We start from the raw sequence: 19,550 nt of genomic DNA, 5'->3' as shown, positions 1-19,550 counted from the left end.
GAAAATACTACCGGGTTTCTACTGATACAAAGCTTAATGCTAATCGGTGAAGGATCCCTTTAAGCACGCCGCAGTTCTCGTGGACTCACCCAGAAGGTTGCCTGAGAAGTTGACGGGCAGAACGATGCCCACCGACAGAACGCCCACCACCACCAGCAGACCGATGATGTGCCGCTGGAACGACAGATAGTGGACGGCATCTTCTCCACACTTCTCCCGGATCTCCTCGTCCCTGTGGAGAGAGAGAGAGAGACCCTCACACTTCATGATATAGAGAACACATGCAGTGTGCGGACTGGAGAAAGCTTGATTACAGAGTATAAAGATTATACAGGATGGAGATATTGAGCTTGAAGTATGGAATAGGAAGTAAAGAGAGTATGAATTATAGTGTATGGGATAAATAGTATGGCTTATAGAATATATAATATGGTGCAGGGTTTCCCAAACTGAGGAAACCGCAGGAGATACACGATAAAAAAAAAAAAAAAATGGTTACACTTTATTTTAAGGTGTCATTGTTATAGTGTAATTTTATATTGAAGTACCGAGTAATAATAATTAACTATAATAAGGTAATATTTTCGGGGGTTCGGCTGTCAAAAGCGTTTGAGAAACTCTTATATTGAGTGTGCAACACAGGTCTAGCGCTGTGTGTTCTGCTGTGCTATTGATATTAACAACCTCACGCTAGAGCCAAAGAGCCACTTACTTTATTCTGAATATGGCAGTCAACCAGGAACAGAAGCCCTGCAATAAAAGCACATCAAACTATGAATGACTGTCCAAACGATGTACACACACACACACACACACTGCTCAGTCTCTCTCTCACATGCATAATGCAGTACACACAACAATAAACAGACTATTACTGCATATATCAACACAAGATCTTCAACATCCGGCCAGGCCTGTAAAAGCCTCTGCCCGTCAGTCGGAGAGAGTGTGTGTGTGTGTGTGTGTGTGTGAGAATGTGTGAGAGAGTGTGTGTGAGAGTTTTTCGAGAGAGTGTGTGTGAGAGTTTTTCGAGAGAGTGTGTGAGAGAGTGAGAGAGTGTGTGAGTGTGAGGAGAGTGTGTGAGAGAGTGTGTGAGAGAGAGTGTGAGAGAGAGAGAGTGTGTGTGAGAGAGTGTGTGTGTGAGAGAGTGTGTGTGTGTGAGAGAGTGTGTGTGTGTGTGTGAGAGAGTGTGTGTGTGAGAGAGAGTGTGTGTGTGAGAGAGTGTGTGTGTGTGAGAGAGTGTGTGTGTGAGAGAGTGTGTGTGTGAGAGAGTGAGTGAGTGAGTGTGTGTGTGAGTGAGTGAGTGTGTGAGAGAGTGAGTGTGTGAGAGAGTGAGTGTGTGTGTGAGAGAGTGTGTGTGTGAGAGTGTGTGTGTGAGAGAGTGTGTGTGTGAGAGAGTGTGTGTGTGAGAGAGTGTGTGTGTGAGAGAGAGTGTGTGTGAGAGAGAGTGTGTGTGAGAGAGAGTGTGTGTGAGAGAGAGTGTGAGAGAGAGTGTGAGAGAGTGTGTGTGTGAGAGAGTGTGTGTGTGAGAGAGTGTGTGTGTGAGAGAGTGTGTGTGTGAGTGTGTGTGAGAGTGTGTGAGAGTGTTTTCTCTGCAGGATTATAGGTGAGTACAGGTGAACACACACAGAAGACGCTGGAGTCCTGCACTGATCTCTAAGAGGCTGGTAAACAGGCTTAAAGTGGCGTCCCACCGGCTGACTTCGGCGGGTGATGATGTCACCTGACGAAAACGCGTCACAACACGGATTAACAATGGAAGACCACTAAATAGGGATGCACTGATGTATAAGCCAATAATCTGTATCGGACAATAAAATATATTTTTTTCACTATCAGCCATCGTTATATGTGACCCTGCACCACAAAACCAGTCACATGGGTCAAATTTTTTTTTAAATTGAGATGTATACATCATCTGAAAGCTGAATAAATAATCTCTCCACTGATGTGTGGTGTGTTAGGATAGGACAATATTTGGCCGAGACACAACTATTGAAAATCTGGAATCTGAGGAGCAAAAAAATGTAAACATTGAGAAAATCTCCTTTAAAGTTGTGCATTTATGTTCACGATTGTGCTGCATTCACTCACAAAAATACATGTTTTATATATTTACGGTAGGACATTTACTAAATATCTTCATGGAACATGATCTTAATATCCTCATGATTTTTGGCATAAAAGAAAAAAGGATCATTTTGACCCATACAGTGTATAGTTGCTATTGCCACAGATATACCCGTGCGGCTCCAGACTGGGTTTGTGATCCAGTGTCACGACTTTACATCCACATCCCAGAGTTCATAGGGCCTTAAAGGCGTACACGCGTTTCTTCTCAGTTTTTCCTCTCACTTAGTTTCACTTTGAGGGGGGATTATTCTCTCCTGAAGGCTTCTGGGGACTTTCAAGGACGGCGTCCCAAACGAGTGCAGAAATGCTGGTTCATCATGACTGTGATTTAAACAGAAATGAAGGAGGGAGGAAGTTGTTGCCCTCTGTGAAGGCCGCTTGGTTCTTTCCGAGCGTATATATAACGTTGACGTGAGGTCAGTGTTGCATGGGAAAATCAATGATGTCCACGGCGAGCGAGAGGGGCTGGAGACGGCGAATAAAGACATCCAGAGGATCCAAAGTCAAATTGCCTGCAAATCGTCTTTATGTATTTTTTTTTTCAGTGTTTCCTTTAACTTGTCTTTGCTTCCATATAAAGTGCAAAAAATGCAACCTGACTTTTAAACACTGTGCAAAACTAGACAAAAAAAGCATACTGAGAATGTGTTTATATACAGTATACATGAATATATACGTCCACACAACCAGTCAGTAAGAATTTTTAAATGTTTTGAAAGAAGTCTCACCAAGGCTGCATTTATTTGATCAAAAATACAGTAAAAATTGTGAAATATTATTTCAATTTAAAATAGCCGTTTTCTATGTGAATATATAATAAAGTGTAATTTATTCCTGTGATCAAAGCTGCATTTTCAGCATCATTACTCCAGTCTTCAGTGTCACATGATCCTTCATAAATCAGTATAATATGATGATCTGATGCTCAAGAAACAGTTATGATTATTGTAAATGTTGAAAACAGCTTCATATCTTTGTGGAAACCATGATACTTCTTTTTTTTTCTTCAGGATTCTTTGAAGAAAATAAACAGCATTTATTTGAAATAGAAATCTTATGTAACTTGTAAAATCTCTTTACTGTCACTTTTGATCAATTTAATGTCCTTCTTGAATAAAAATATTAATTTCTTACAAAAAAAAACACACATTTAGACCCCCTGAAAGCAGGAAGAAAAACACTTTCACATTAAGTTTGAAGACAAGAACACACACACACACTGAATTATTTAACAGTCACAGACTCTTACGCCGATCATCACACACAGTCATGTGACCCGCGACAGTCAATCAGCTGTGAATACAGACGAGGGGGCGGGGCTAGATGGAGTGATTGACAGGTGTCTTACGTTATCTCGCTGTTCGAAATCCACTGAGCTGGAGACAGAGGTGAGACGTTCATAACGGTCCGGCGTTTCAGAATGTAGAGCTGAAGCCACACTACACATACACACACACACACACACACACACACACACACACACACACACACACACACAGAGAGAGAAATAAAGACAGAAAGCAGAAGGAAAAAGAGAAAGAATAAAGTGAGAAACATGTCAGAAACCAGGTCTTCTGAAGGGTTAAACTGGATGCTTTGGGTTAATCTGAAGGTCTGAAGTGAAGCGAGCGAAGCCGGACAGTCTGAACATTCAGGTCCACACAGGCAAATATAGGTCAGTCTCATCTCAGGGTTGATGGGATATTAAGTATTTATGTGCTTTGAAGAACGGAGAACATATCTGTAAAGCACATTTCCCTCCGTACGCTGCAAGATATTAGTCCACAGTTCAGATGAAGACTAATCTACTCCCAGAACACACCGCAGATCAAATCCAGATCTAACCAATCCTGACAGGAAGATGTTTGTGGTCTTTCCAGCCTCATAAAACTCAATTTTGAGTGTTTGGCAGCTAAAAAACATCTTAACTGCAGAGCCGAGGGATCTGTGAACCTCATTTCCATTAACCTGAGAACTGAACAATGACACAATATCACCAAAAACCTGTATTATCACACAGCTACCACTCAGTACACTCCCGTAAAGCCATATACACTAGCAAATCTCAACTCTCTGATTGTTTATATCGTCACAAATGTAAACTATATTATCACAGCTTTAATAATAAGTTCTCTGATGTTATTGCTAAACCAGCAGGTTTACAGAGCCGGATCCTCTTTTTCTTTGTCCGAGCAATGGCACAGTTCGTAAAAAAAAAAGGATATTGTCGCATGACTGTATTACTGTGGTTCCTCTTGATGACTGACAGACTCGATAGACTGACCGCAGAAAATGGATCTGTGCATGAGGGACGCAGGACACTTTCTCTCGCTGGCTTTTCTGAAACAAGTGCGTCTCAAATCAAGTGATAAGAACGGAGGTTTTAAAAGGTAACCCAGCCAGAATTAACATTAAAAAAATTTAGCGTTTCCGGACCTTAGCATTGAGAAACGCCGTTTTCATAATACACTGAACTGAATCCGAGATCTATTCCTACACTTGTTTACTTTTATCATGACCTGTCAATCAATAAGACAGCAGTGTTTGTGTGTCAAAAAACTGAAAACTGCTGATGCCATAAATGGACTAGAAACGCTACACAGCGTATGATTCATATTGTATACAAAAGAAATATTTCACCCCCAAAATTTTTTTATTGTTCACATTTTTATTCACTCTTATGTTATTCCAAACCAAACCCATATGACTATTTTAGTTCTGTGCTGCACAAAAGCAGAATGTTCATATCAATTTCCAAAAAAACAAAAAAATAATCCAAAAAAAGTCATTTAGCTTCTGTTATATTCCCAGTCTGGACTTCAATGGTACTTTTATGGCATTTTTTTTTATTTTGGGGGAAAAATAATAATAAAAATAAATAATAAATAAATATATAAAATCATTTAAAGCTGCAACTTAAAATAAAAAAAACATAATTAATCAGTTGTTGGATGACAAGTAGTCGCCTACTGTAATAAATTAAATTAAATAAAAAATATAAGAAAAATTAAATAATTTAAAGCTACAACTTAAAATAAAAAAACAATCAGTTGTTGGATGACAAGTAGTCGCCCATTGTAATAAATTAAATAAATAATTTGAAGCTACAACTTAATTTTTTTTTTTTTTTAAATCAGCTGTTTGAATGACACGTAGTCACCAATTGTGATAAATAACCTAAAGAAGTAAATTTACTTTAAAAGACTCATCCCTAGTTTGGAATATCATGAGTGTGATTAAAACTAAGAGATTATCTGTGTGTTCGTGTGCAAGGAGGTTTGAGGAGGTCACATCCATCTACGATCACCACTTTTGAAGAAAAGCTCTACATGAGAAGATATACTTGACTGGCCACATTCACAAGGGCGGGAAGACTCACAATACTGAGGGGTCTTGTTTGGATCCACTCTTTGGGGTCACAACGGGTCAGAGAGACACGCTAGCGCTCTATTACCTGCGTACGGGCTCATAGTTATTCCGTTCCTTTCTCGTACTGTAGTCACATAACAGACGTCACAAAGAGAGACACGAAGGACAGGCGGTTATTGACACTCATGTGTTAGAGGCCTTTGGAAAGCAAATTCACATGAGTGAGTCAAACACCACACACAAACACACACACACCAGAGGAAAATTAGTATGTGGTGTGCAATCAGAGAAAACACTCAGGACAGCAACCGCACACACACACAGCTCTAAAGCGACATGTCACCCGTGGTGTATTAGAAAAGGTCAAAGGTGAGGAACCTCCATAATAACAAACCATGACACGTGTACACACACACACACACTAGTTTATCAGAAGTAGAGAGCAGTTAGTTCACCAGTGAGCAGAATAAAGCATAGGAACAATAACTGAACATACTACTCCCGCTCCTCCAGACCGTTGAATCTTCTCTTCTGTCTTGGGAAGGAAAGAAAAGAGGAAGGAAAAAAAATAAGCTTCAACTCATTCACATCAAACACTCTCTGAAGACTGCAGCTGTTAGATCTTTAGCTGTGGGAACAGAGCGATGTTAGGTGATTAGAGATGCATGATATATCTCAGAACCTCTCAATAGATCTTAAAGATGACTGATGTGCAAGTAAAATACGTTCTTGCAAAGAAATAAAATAAAGTACCAATGCCAAAATATTGTTATTATGACCCAATCCATGCATGCTCAACGTTTCTGTGATCTTTATAGGATATAGGATATTCATTAAATGCCCACAACTAGCTACATTACGGCTGTGCATTCACTTTAGCTCTCAAGTGTTTACATGCAAATGACCGTCGAGTCGTGAGAGCGTAACCTGGAGCCTCGTGTTTAATGTACAGTCCACGTGAGAGTCTTTACTCTGGAGTGTGTCGCGGTTTACAGACGGACGCTGTGCAGTCAGCAGGTCCACTAACACTTCAATATAAAAACAGTCAATATGCAAAAGTCACTGTGGTTTTTAAATTGCCTTTGGCCATAAACGACGTAAATTAGAGATTGAGTGAGAGGATGGACAAAAGCACGCTGTGAAAGAGTAAGGGAGCCGGACATGCAAAATGTCTATTAATCAACTGTGAGACTCTAAAAGGAAGTCCATTTCTTCTGTCCACTCTATTACAGGAAGAAGTGAGGCATCATGGGAGCACAATCAATTAGACTTAACAAGAAAACAATCATTACAACAGCCTTCAAACATTAATGCATTTAACGGTACTTTCTGGTTACCAGATTAAACTGCAGGTCTTCCAAGCTCAGGCTTTAAAATAAATATATTTGTGGTAATTATGTAACCAAGTTTAAAGAAAAAAAGACAATGTCAGCGGCTGAGTCAATTTCCAGTAACAATAATATTAAGAAGCAAATAATACATGATCGATTCAATGGAAAATGATACAAGGGAATATTTCTGGCTCCATTCGGCACCAGCGAGGGAAGAAAACAGCAAAGAAAAGTGGAAAGAAGGAAGAGCAGAGAGAAAATAGAAACCCACAGCAGTGATGTGCACTGACAGCAGCAAATCTGCTCAGCGACAATGAAACCCACTGTGTTATGAAGCAGATGGTGTGTGTGAGCAGACTTTAATTCACTTCCTACCCTGCCAAGGAAACGTTTCTAAAAGTTTTTGGGTGCATTTAGTTGCACCTGTATATTCAAGCTGTGAGACCGCACCGATGGAGGAAGACCGTCTCTGGGAGGCAGAATCTGAATAATAAGGGTAGCATCATCAAGAGACACTCCAGAAAGAAGATAATTTAGGGAATTTTTTATTAATGAATTCATCCTGCACTCACAAGCCAAATAAATATTTGGCCATAGCCCATTTCTACTAATGAACGTAACTTCCGAACGCAATGATCAAACTCAATGAAGCTTGGTACATATGAACATCAGGACAATTTGAGGACACGCACCAATTTTCATCCAATTCCATCAATGGAGGTAGCCTGGAAAAACCCTGACGAACTTCCGGCAAATTTGAGATTTGCTCTGCAAGTCCGTCTGGCCAAGAGCCCATTTCCACATTTTACAAATCGAGGCACCAATCTCAAATGTTGAGGCGGGCTTTACACTATGGCGATCGCTCTGATTGGTTTGGTCTATCCAATTGCGCCCAGAGGCATTTGAGCGACGTCCGTTTGTGACGCCCCTTTGGAAATGGGCTGTGAATGAACCTTTCCCAGACCCACAATTACAACTGAGAAGGGTCTGGTGTCAACCAGGCTATAATGGAGGTGCTATGACTAGGAAATCCTGATGAATCTTCAACTTTAATCAAGTCCAGCTCTTGGACGACAATTGTTCTGTCGTCATTTTCTCTACTTTTGCCAACTATTTAGACTCTGATGAAGGCTGAAGTTGACTGTAATTGGAGATTGCCTTTTGTAATGCTGTGTTTGTCATTAATTTGGCTATAATGGAACGAGCAGTGGGCTTGGGTCCATATCTCATAAAAAAAAAGTACCAAATTCCATCCTGTGAGACAAAAATACTTTTTTTTTAAATCAGTAACCAGAGATGGTCTTCTCCGTTAAACTCAAATGTGTTCCCAAGACCCGTGGTTAACAGAAAGTGAGGTTGAATCTGCTCTTCACTGTAATTCTACTTAAACACCAGGTTCTCGTCCACGATTGGCCACTTCTGGAGATACTCTGAGAGAGGATTTTATTGATTGGATGAGATCATGTCCATTGCTGGTCATTTCAGTTGATAGCTTGAAACAGGGATTCTGAAATGGGCAAAACCCCTTCATCCACAGCTGCTAAATCCCTATAATTTTCCAGGCTGTGTCATTGGATTCAGATGAAGCAAGGATGAAATGCTCTTTTTTTACCCTTGCACTTTTCCAGGAAATGCACAAGGATGTTCTTTTACACCACACACAGAGAATATACAGGAGAATTGAAGATTTTACATCTGAGAAATCATTCAATTTGACATCCAAAAAAGACCCATCAATCAAACAAGTTGGACAACGACATGTCCTTACCTGTCAGCATCCGTCACCAGGGCCAGACGGCCGTAATCCCACGCCACTTTCCGCAAAATGGAGAAGACAAAAAGAAGAACCTGAGATGGAGAGAGAAGCAAATGAACAGACAATTAATAGATTTTAGGAATAAATTTGCTTCTGAAGCAGTTTAGAGCTTTCAATCTGGTTTATATTGAATTGAGAAGAGAAGCAGAACAACAGCTTGCCGTTTACACTGATGTGTAGCTCGCCACTGAAGTCATCAGCAGAAATGTAGGTTAAGAGAGCAGCCATGGTGCCGAGAGTTGCTCGAGCTGACAGAGTTGCTCGAGCTGACAGAGTTGCTCGAGCTGACAGAGTTGCTCGAGCTGACAGAGTTGCTCGAGCTGACAGAGTTGCTCGAGCTGACAGAGTTGCTCGAGCTGACAGAGTTGCTCGAGCTGACAGAGTTGCTCGAGCTGACAGAGTTGCTCGAGCTGACAGAGTTGCTCGAGCTGACAGAGTTGCTCGAGCTGACAGAGTTGCTCGAGCTGACAGAGTTGCTCGAGCTGACAGAGTTGCTCGAGCTGACAGAGTTGCTCGAGCTGATAGAGTTGGTCGGTAAAACACCTGATGTTGTGTAGCTCTGTCTGCTCATCTACATTTAAAATGCAAGGTCACTTGATTCCATCCGAAGTGATGTGAATATAACTCTGACCAGACAACCAGAAAAGTGGGTCAATCTATTAAACTTGCCAATCCATGGAAAGTTCAACATTCTGAAATTGGTATTGATACCGACTACTGTGATCTTGAAGTGAAAAAAGTGGAAAGTACTGGAACTGAACCAGCAACCTATGGGTAACCAATGGGACTCACTAACCGTTAGGCCACGACTGCCCCATGGTATCATGACAACACTATTTCAATTGTCATGAAAATTTCACAATGCAAAATATCCTAAAAGGTCCTAAAAAGGCTTTAATTTCTAAAGGCAAAATATATTTTTTATTGCTATGTTTTGATTTTTTTGGAGTAAAATATGATAAATAGGCTGGGGATTCACTAATAATTTCTTCTAATCGGTTACTTATCAAAACAATACCCGAGTTACTCGACTACTTGTGGTTTATGTTACAATTTCAAAAGAGAAAAAAATTCATTTTAACAGTTAGCCAAGGGTTCTTATACAACATTAGCCTCTTCATATTACATTTCACAAGTCTTCACCAGTAAAAAAAACAGATCTGTCCTCACATCACTTAAATCTTCCTCCAATTCAAAATAGTTTAAAATAAAATAGGACAAAATTCAAGCTTTTATCGTGCTCCTGCCACAGACTCTCTTTGGTTGTAGTCATGACTCGCTGGATTGCAATAAGAAAAACAAGCGTGTCGTTATGTTTGTGTGTTTGAATACTCAATGGCTTCCGAAAGCGTCGACTAGTGTTTAAAGTAGTCGACTACCTGACTGTCGCAAGCCCTACTGGGAAATTCTCTTGACAGGTTTGTGCGATTCATCAAAAAATCAACTCCATTAGTGGATAATATACTGAGATTCCACTATTCAGTTTGTGTTTAATGATGTTTGAACCATTAAGCTTTTAAATCACTAATTTGGTGTGTTTAGGACAGATATTTTGCAGCTAATATTAAAATATTCTTGTCTTATTCTACAGGCAGAGCTCAGAGACATCAAGTGTGCGTTTCTCCACGCCAGTCACTCACCAGGAAGCACATGAAGTCGAGCGCGAGGACCGTGGGAACCCCTCCGAAGGGAAGCCCCTGCAGAACCGTACTGCGGATGCGGGCCGAGTAACAGTAGTCTTTGGAAGAGTTGCTGTAACAGTTGGTCTGACCCGTACAGGCCAGGTTCCCAAAAATCCCCATCGTCACGATCAGATGTTTCTCTACAATCACTGCAACATCCTGAGGACAAGAAAAGCAAGATATATCATATAGGGATGTTAACCGATGACCGTTTGACCGATGGTTGACCGTATCAACGTTAACCGATCAAAGTTGTTGGTAGTCGGTTAAAAAAAAAAAAAAGTGATCTCTAAATTAGTCTATTATAGACAGTGGACTAAACGCTACTACAGTTAGTCGTCATATTCCAAGATCTTTTTGTGTGAAGTGAACAAATCCCTCACTCAATCTTTCATAATTCGCCCGTTTGTACTTAATAAACCAATAAAAACATTCGGCGCGAGGTCACAGCGTTTGGGTTCGCACACTCACAAGGATTGCGAAAAGTAAAGGCTAACGTTACAGGCTAACACACTCGAGGTTAGAGCCAGCGCAGACAACAGGATGAAGCGTGCAGAGAAGAGTAGTGTGTGGGACCATTTCACCAAACAGAATGACACAGATGTAACGTAAGTTGCAACTTGTGTGATACAGCGCTTAAATATTTACATTACATTTACATTTATTCATTTAGCTGACGCTTTTATCCAAAGCGACTTACAATTGCTATATATGTCAGAGGTCGCACGCCTCTGGAGCAACTAGGGGTTAAGTGTCTTGCCCAGGGACACATTGGTGTCTCACAGTGGATTCGAACCCGGGTCTCTCACACCAAAGGCATGTGTCTTATCCATTGCGCCATCACCACCCCATGCGCCATCACCACCCCATTGATATGAAAATACATTACAAATACATTTCAGTGGTAACAGATAAGGTGATGATGATCATCATCTTTCTTTATTATTGTTAGCACTACCTCAAACTAAAGCGGCGTCTCTTCGGTTCGGAGCTGTCATTTTCTGAAATGAGCCGCGGCAATGTTTCAAATGAGCTTCTAACGCTAGATAAACGCCTTTATTTTCAACGCGATCACCTTGTACCCAAACCATTTCGAAACTAAGGAGGCGTTTGTCCGCCGATTACATACAGCTCCTCGGCGCCGCGTTTGCGGGACTCATTCGCGCTGTTGGGGATTTTAAAAAAGTGACGTGAGTGTAAGGGCGCCGTGTGTGTGTGTGTGTGTGTGTGTGTGTGAGCGGAGGCAGAGCGGCGGAGAGAGTTGCGAAATTGCAGGCGCGGCTCGAGATGGCTGTTATTTCAAATAGCGTAACGTTACCATATTTTAAACTAATCGGTTAACCGGTTTCAACCGGCTAATGAGGCTCGGTGGTCGGTCAATATTTTTTTTAGTTTTCGCCATCCCTAATATCATATACTCATAACTACACGAAGACCAAACATTCCAGAGCTGGGGTTTGACTAGACAAAAAAAACATTTATAAAAAAAAATAATTGTTCAACCGATATATCAGCTGATATTTGGCATCTTTAATCGATGGACAAGTGTTTCTGTTTGACTGTCAGAAGCATGAGCACATGTTTTTAAACTTTTTTATTTTTTTATTTGTGAAAAATACTAATAATAGGATTAGCCTATAGCTAAGAAGTAGCAAGGATTCCTGAATCAAGAAGTTGCTAAAGCATAAATCTGTTTAATTTATGGATTTATTTTCTTAAGTTTTTTTATTTTTTATTTGACAATTATTTCTAATTTAGTAAATATGTAAAAAGCGGTAAAGCAGTAAAGTATAATAAATAACAAACATGCAACAAAATAAATGTTTATTATCACACACACACGAGAAAAAATAAAATGTTTCTTTCCTCAGCATTTACAGTATTCAAGTGGACCGTCACCATGCTCTCATCAGCACTGAGACGACCAGCAGACATGAAAGCCTCACACTGGAGGTTTATATAATAGTGTTCTGACGTAACGGAACACTAGACACCGGATTGAAGAGCATCCGACTACTCTCCTCCGTCTGAATCCTCCCACTCATCCCAGCGCTCCCAGTGTCACCCGCTCTCACACACACTCGTCCCAGCGCTCCCAGTGTCACCCGCTCTCACACACTCATCCCAGCGTTCCCAGTGTCACCCGCTCTCACACACTCATCCCAGCGCTCCCAGTGTCACCCGCTCTCACACACTCATCCCAGCGCTCCCAGTGTCACCCGCTCTCACACACTCATCCCAGCGTTCCCAGTGTCACCCGCTCTCACACACTCATCCCAGCGCTCCCAGTGTCACCCGCTCTCACACACACTCATCCCAGCGCTCCCAGTGTCACCCGCTCTCACACACTCATCCCAGCGCTCCCAGTGTCACCCGCTCTCACACACTCATCCCAGCGTTCCCAGTGTCACCCGCTCTCACACACTCATCCCAGTGCTCCCAGTGTCACCCGCTCTCACACACTCATCCCAGCGTTCCCAGTGTCAACTGCTCTCACACACTCATCCCAGCGTTCCCAGTGTCAACTGCTCTCACACACTCATCCCAGCGCTCCCAGTGTCAACTGCTCTCACACACTCATCCCTGCTCTCACACACTCATCCCTGCTCTCACACACTCATCCCAGCGCTCACACACTCATCCCAGCGCTCACACACTCATCCCAGCGCTCACACACTCATCCCAGCGCTCACACACTCATCCCAGCGCTCACACACTCATCCCAGCGCTCACACACTCACCCCAGCGCTCACACACTCATCCCAGCGCTCACACCGACAAACACCTTGGCAGGAACCAGGGAAATCTCTCCAGCCCACACAGATCCACAGCAGGACGATCATTTCAGCAACATCTAAAAACTGACTCCATGTCAGCACAGGGGAGGCGAGTGTGTGTGGCGTACCGGTGACAGACGTGTGTGTGTGGGATGTGTGGGAGGTTTCTGACTGAAAGACTGCTAATGATCGGAGGTTGTATTTTTTGATGAACGCTCAAACAACCGCTGCACTCAGCAGATCACATGATCAGACAGCATCTACACGACTACAGCGACTGGCCCGCATCTATACAGCTTCCAGGATTTCATCAGTCATGTTTACAGGGTATTAGCTTCAAGCAACACTTAAGGAGGTTTCCACTGGAATTATAGCATTAAAATGCAGTCAATCTGGGTCAAAATGGACTTTCATGATGCTTTTGTTCTTTCGACAAGCCCAGTTCTTATTCACGGCCTTATTTATTCTGAGCTGAATTGGATTAAATATACTTAATTATCCTGCTAAGGGAAACTTTCTTGGACTCCATAAGCCAGAACAATCATAACACAAACATACAAAAGGGGAGAGCGGTATATAATAACAACAACAACAATTAATTGAAATATGAAATATAACGTACTATACAATTCTAAATATAATCATAACAATAATAACAAATGTAAATAAACTCAAATATGACATACTATAATACTTTAGTATACAATTCACAATATAAAATATAATAAAACATGATAATAAATTTAAATAAATAAAAACTACACAACATACTATAAGATACATAATTTTTTGGGGTTATTTTCTTCTACTTTGCATGAAGCAATCGTATTCATATGTATAAAATTGAAGTAGGCATAGATGTGTTTCTACAAACAATTAATTCGGCTTAATGCAAAGGGTCTCTCCCAGAGGGTAAAAGACAAACTTTTTCATTCAAAATATGAGACTGATCATATATAATTTTATAGGCTCGCCTCAGTACTATATGCTCATATAAACTTGGGTTGAAAAATCATTATTTCATCATTTTTAAACTGCGATAGGCGAGGAAGTTTTGTTTTCAGCTGTACAGACTGTACAGTTTCTGGCCTGGATATTCGTCAAAACACAAAACTCGTGCTTAATGTGCTTAAAGTCCTTGTGGGTTTGGAAGTACATTAATTATGGGTGAACTTTTACTTCAAGTGTGCTGCAAAGTGGACTTGTGGCATTATGGCTGGAATATGGAGCCAAAGGGGCGAAACTAAATTTAAACGGACCCTTCAGCTTTAGAGGAGAAACACAGATAATACATGACCACTAATCCTGAAAACCCCTTCAGTTCTGTGGCTCTTCTGTCTGTGAAACACAACACGACCGGCACCAGAATCAGGGCTGAAGACACAGGATCAACCCCTGGAACTGTCCGAAACGCAGCACACGACTGGATCTCTCACACACACACACACACACACAGAGAGAGAGAGAGAGCATAAGAAGGTGAGGTCGGGCTGAAGCGCACTGCGGTAGATTGTTCTGCTACACTGGCCTCAACACACACACACACACACACACACACACAGGAGCCGTTCCAAACACCCGGTGTGTTGCCTACATAGCCAGCATCATAAGCCCCTTTCACACAGAGATTCTGGGAAATACACGGATAGTGTGTCCCGGGATCGTTTGATTTTGGTTCATTCCCACTGCCAGTGATTTTCCCGGAAACTGTGAGCGCGTTCACACACACATCCCGTAAAGACATCAGGATGTGATAACTCCTGTCAGATGCCAGTTCTGCTGATAAATCTTCATCATTTCTACACGAAGACGAGTCCACACTCCCTGGGTTTGCCACTCGTTCCCCATGTGCTGTAGCAGAGGTTGTGGAAAGGCCCGTGGGACAGCACGTCAGGCTAGGAAAAATTACTTTTATTTCTAAATTATGACAATTTTTTAACTAAAAAAAAAACATACTAACGGCAACCCAGGAAACTGTCTGAATAAAATAATTCATGCCATGGGACCTTTAAGGTATATATATATATATATATATATATATATATATATATATATATATATATATATATATATATATATATATATGTGTGTGTGTGTTAATTATGCATTTAAGTACTGTGCAATAATAATTAACTAAATGTACGTACTATAGGCTTGGTTGCATGTAATTATGCATAATTTATAGTTATTACTACAGTATGACATGTGTAACAAGGACACAGTAAAATAAAACACTTACACTTTAATGTGTAATTGTTACAGAGTATGTATATATTTAAGCACTGAGTAATATTATGCAACTACATGTACTTACTATAGGGTTAGGGAAGGATTAGGATTTGGTTGAGGGTTAGTTGCATGTGATTATAGTCAATTTATTGTTAATACATAAATATACAGAGAGAGAAAGTACTGCAAGGCAAAACAAAAATCTAATATCGAATAATAATGATAATGATAAAGAAACAGAGAAGCTGTGGAAGTCAGAGAGAGTTCAGGTAATATAGAAACAAGAGAACGTCCTGAGACAGAGTCAAAGCGGTCCAATAATGTCAGGAAAACCGGAAAAGCTCATTACAGAAAGACAAGATGTTATTATGATATTAATAAACTTGTCTTACAGTAATGAGCCTTTTCGTTTCGTTCCATTCATCAATCTAAACACAAAACTGTGAGTGAAACTAAAGCATTTCTCAATCCAGATGACAGTGCAATCATTTACTGTACATTAATGAATTCAAAGCATAAATTATGAAAATCATAATTCATAACCCATATGCAATTCAACATGATTCCCTAAATAAAAACAGAATTTAAAATCAAAATAGGTATTTAGGTATTGATAGCATATCTGTACTGTGAGATCTGCGGTTCTTAAATGTGTATCTTTAACAACAGGTGGTTTCATAAATCATAATAATTCATTAGTCTTAAGTACAACACCGCAGCAACTCTCAGGTCGAGAAGATGTGACTGAAATTAATAATGATGTGAGTGAGTCAGATGTTAATTCATTAACATCACCGAATGATTCAGCGAGTCATTAGACTAATTCAATTATAAACAACTGGATCACACTACACTGGTCACACAGTGTTTGTTGTTGCATTCAATAAGAAGATCTAGAGATGTGCATCTATCTGAATATAAATGTGTTATCCATTTATACTCACTGAACTAGAAACTAAAACTAGAACCGCTAACAGAACCAAAAGTAAAAACATTTAATTCTGATGAAAAGAATCTGGCTCTTACTCCACCATGTTTTTTCTTTCTTTGAAAAATGGTTTAATTAAGGCTGTTTACACAGAAACGATCAAAAGTGGCGTTGCGTTATCACTTTTTATTCTGCGTTTAGACGAGCGTTATGAGGGGGAAATCTAATTGGATGTAGTGTGCACTCCAGGCGGCTAGGTGGCGATGTGGAGCACTGAAAGTGAGAGACGCTGACACAGTTTTTCATGTTTAATACGGTAAAGCTGCTGCTTTAACCCTCGACGCTCTTCGTGTGTCGATGAAATTAATACTATATATTAGTTTGATAATGTTTTGTTATTTTCCTGTACTGGCGCGTGACGTAAACGCGTACGCGACGAGAGCCACCGTGAGCAGATCGGTGCCTTCACGGTCTAGCAGACTTTTGTGTTTTTACACTTTAGACGGGAACGCAATGGTGGAGCGTTTTTACGATTTCCACTCTGGAGGGTGGTTTCACTTTTTTGTGTTTTTAAGCCCCAAAAACACCGGCGCCGTGTAAACGAAAGGCACATCTGCTAAAATATTTTTACTTTTTTACCCGCGAGCGTTCTCGTGTAAACAGGGCCTCAAAGTGTAAAAGAAAGATCAACCAAAGAGAGACGTCCATTACCCTTTAAATTGCGCAAATTGAAATTGCCAATTGAAAATACGCCCAATGACAACACGTCAATTTCGCAAAAAAAACTCCCATTTATCGCAAAATAAGTTTTTACGCTCGCATGAGTTTTTTTTTTCAGGCAATTCGAAAAATAAATATTTCGCAAAACTGCAATGGAAACAGTTTTTGCGCATGATGCTGTGTGTTTGAACAGAATACAAGACTCAGTTATTTATTAAACTCATAAAAGACAAAATAATTACAGGAATACTGGATTATAATCCTCAAAGACACGCCACAATCAAGACCTCGAAGCAGAACTGAGGGAGAAACACAGAAACTCCTCATATGAGCCGCTCACAGTATACGTCTTTCCTTGCCATTAATGATTGGATAACACACAAACACACACGTCTCCTTCCATTAATAATAATGGCCAGTGCGGTGACTGGGATATACATAAACCAACATCCGTTGGCATGATTTTTGGAATTACTTTTAGTCGCATAACATCGGTTAATGGAAACGCCGTCATTTCGCAATAGTTTGTCGACATTTACACACAAATTTTCTTTTGCACAAATATGTAATGGAAACGCTCCTACTGTTACCATGGCAACAGGAAGAGGGATGTGTTGAGGTTTGTAGGCAGAGGCTAGACTCTAGGCTTGCTCAGTTGTTGTAATACAACGATTCACCTCTGAGCCTGTTAGTTTGGTTCAAAGCTTAGAAAAAACTTGATTGAGAAGAATAGTTCACAAAAAAAAAAAGACTTTCCTTCTTCCTCAGAGCACAAAAGGAGGCTTTTTTCTGACTATAGAAAACTGACTATAAGCTTCAAACCATCTTCAGATTTTCTCCTGTTGTGTTCAGCGGAGAAAAGAAAGTCAAAAGGGATTGTGTGAGTAAATGATGACTTTTGGGATGCCTCAAAACACAGAATGCTGGAAACGGGCTGTGAACTGAAAGCGTTTGTCTCCAGGGTTTAGCCAGATCAGGTCTTCATAGGGAACCATAAGATCGGCATATCTTTATCCGGTTAACAATAACCTGGCAAGATGATGCTTTGGGTAACTGTCTACACTGCATGGTTCAAGTGACCCATTGTTTCCTCTCGTGTGGCACACACGAAAAAAAGCACATGGATATTCTCAGATGGGTTTCAGGCCTCACTCATATGTGGAAATAAATCAAATATGAATTGCAAGTAAATGCGAGTCGTACGTCATTAAAAAAAGTGACGTCACCTCAGGTGGACACCAACTGCGATCACATGACCTATTAATGGCGCGATGGAGGAAGAATGGTGCGTTCAAGTCCTCCTGGGAAGTTCGTACACACAATGTGGGAAGTCGTGTTTACGACGGCCGGTGCGTTAAAGTAACGTTCGTCGGAGTAAGATGGCGGAGTACTTTCTCTTAATTAATTACACAAAAGTTTTGCATAAGGTGTGCTTTGGTTTTTTATGTTTTTAGTTAATTTATGAAGCCACTGCAAACTTTATCGTTACACATTGCATTGTTATTTTATAATGCTATCATATTCTGTGCTGTAATTAGCGTACTGCGCTGTAAATAGAAAAGCCTGACAAGCTAATACCTTGTATTGTGGTATTCCTCCATGTTTCTCAGTGACGCCCACAACTCGTAAAGATCGGGGCTTAGAGAAAATCCCGAGCTTCCCACTGGTAATTACGACATTGTGGCGTTCAGGTGCGTTCAACTCGTAAATACGATCTATACGAGATGACTTGAACGCACCAGAAGCTGAACACAGTGGAGTAATGCTGAGGTTGTGTGTCTTTTGAGCCTTTGGGGCAGGGAAAAATGTAGGGTTGTTACCGAAATCAATCTGTGCTTGAAGAGATTTCAGGAGAGATGGGGAGGGATGGTTAAGCGCTCGTGGCTACAATGCCAAAGTAAAATAAAAAGCTTAAAATGCAAATACAAAGCGGTCAAACCACTGGATCATCCTTTTGTCTGCATCCATTGCATATCGTTTTACTTCCTATTCTGGGTCAGAACATCTACATTGGTTGTGTAAATGTAAATATCGGATACGGGTCACTTTTAAAAGATGATGCAAGCGGGTCGTAAAAAAAAAAAAAACGGAGTGTCAGCTAATCGGAACTGGGCATGAAGACCTGCAGTGTAAATGTAGCCTAAATGGGGCCTTAGAAACGTGATCAGACAGACAGAGACACACACACACAGAGAGAGAGACACACACACACACATACACAGAGACACACACACACACACACAGAGAGAGAGACACACACACACAGAAAGAGACACACACAGAAAGAGAGACACACACACACAGAGAGAGAGAGAGAGAGAGAGACACACACACACACACAGAGAGAGAGAGAGACACACACACACACAGAGAGAGAGAGAGACACACACACACACAGAGAGAGAGAGAGAGACACAAACACACACAGAGAGAGAGAGAGACACACACACAGACACACGCACACACACAGACACACACACACAGACACACAGAGACACACACACACACACACACACACACACACACACAGAGACACACACACAGAGACACACACACAGAGACACA

At 40.9% G+C, this 19,550-nt stretch overlaps 1 protein-coding gene across 9 annotated transcripts in view; it reads right to left on the bottom strand.

Annotated features, from left to right (window-relative positions):
- Positions 1 to 19,550, bottom strand: part of tmem63bb (transmembrane protein 63Bb) — a 90,375-nt gene that overhangs the window by 22,180 nt on the left and 48,645 nt on the right. For 4 of the 9 annotated variants that reach the window (XM_079597811.1, XM_079597814.1, XM_079597812.1 and 1 more), the window contains 6 exons: positions 10,290 to 10,490; positions 8,602 to 8,681; positions 5,999 to 6,037; positions 3,482 to 3,572; positions 713 to 750; positions 90 to 232 (listed from right to left, as the gene is read on the bottom strand). In XM_079597811.1, the coding sequence (XP_079453937.1) occupies positions 90 to 232; positions 713 to 750; positions 3,482 to 3,572; positions 5,999 to 6,037; positions 8,602 to 8,681; positions 10,290 to 10,451 (553 nt within the window). In that variant the 5' untranslated portion in view covers positions 10,452 to 10,490. Of the gene's footprint in view, positions 1 to 89; positions 233 to 712; positions 751 to 3,481; positions 3,573 to 5,587; positions 5,627 to 5,998; positions 6,038 to 8,601; positions 8,682 to 10,289; positions 10,491 to 19,550 lie in introns of all 9 variants that reach the window. The other 5 variants (XM_079597815.1, XM_079597816.1, XM_079597818.1 and 2 more) reach the window with 4 other exon arrangements.

The sequence above is a fragment of the Phoxinus phoxinus genome (genome assembly GCF_949152265.1).
Source record: "Phoxinus phoxinus genome assembly, chromosome: 22".
Taxonomy (NCBI): Eukaryota; Metazoa; Chordata; class Actinopteri; order Cypriniformes; family Leuciscidae; genus Phoxinus; species Phoxinus phoxinus.
Note: the sequence above shows the minus strand (reverse complement) of the source record. Positions and strands in the feature narration are given on the sequence as shown.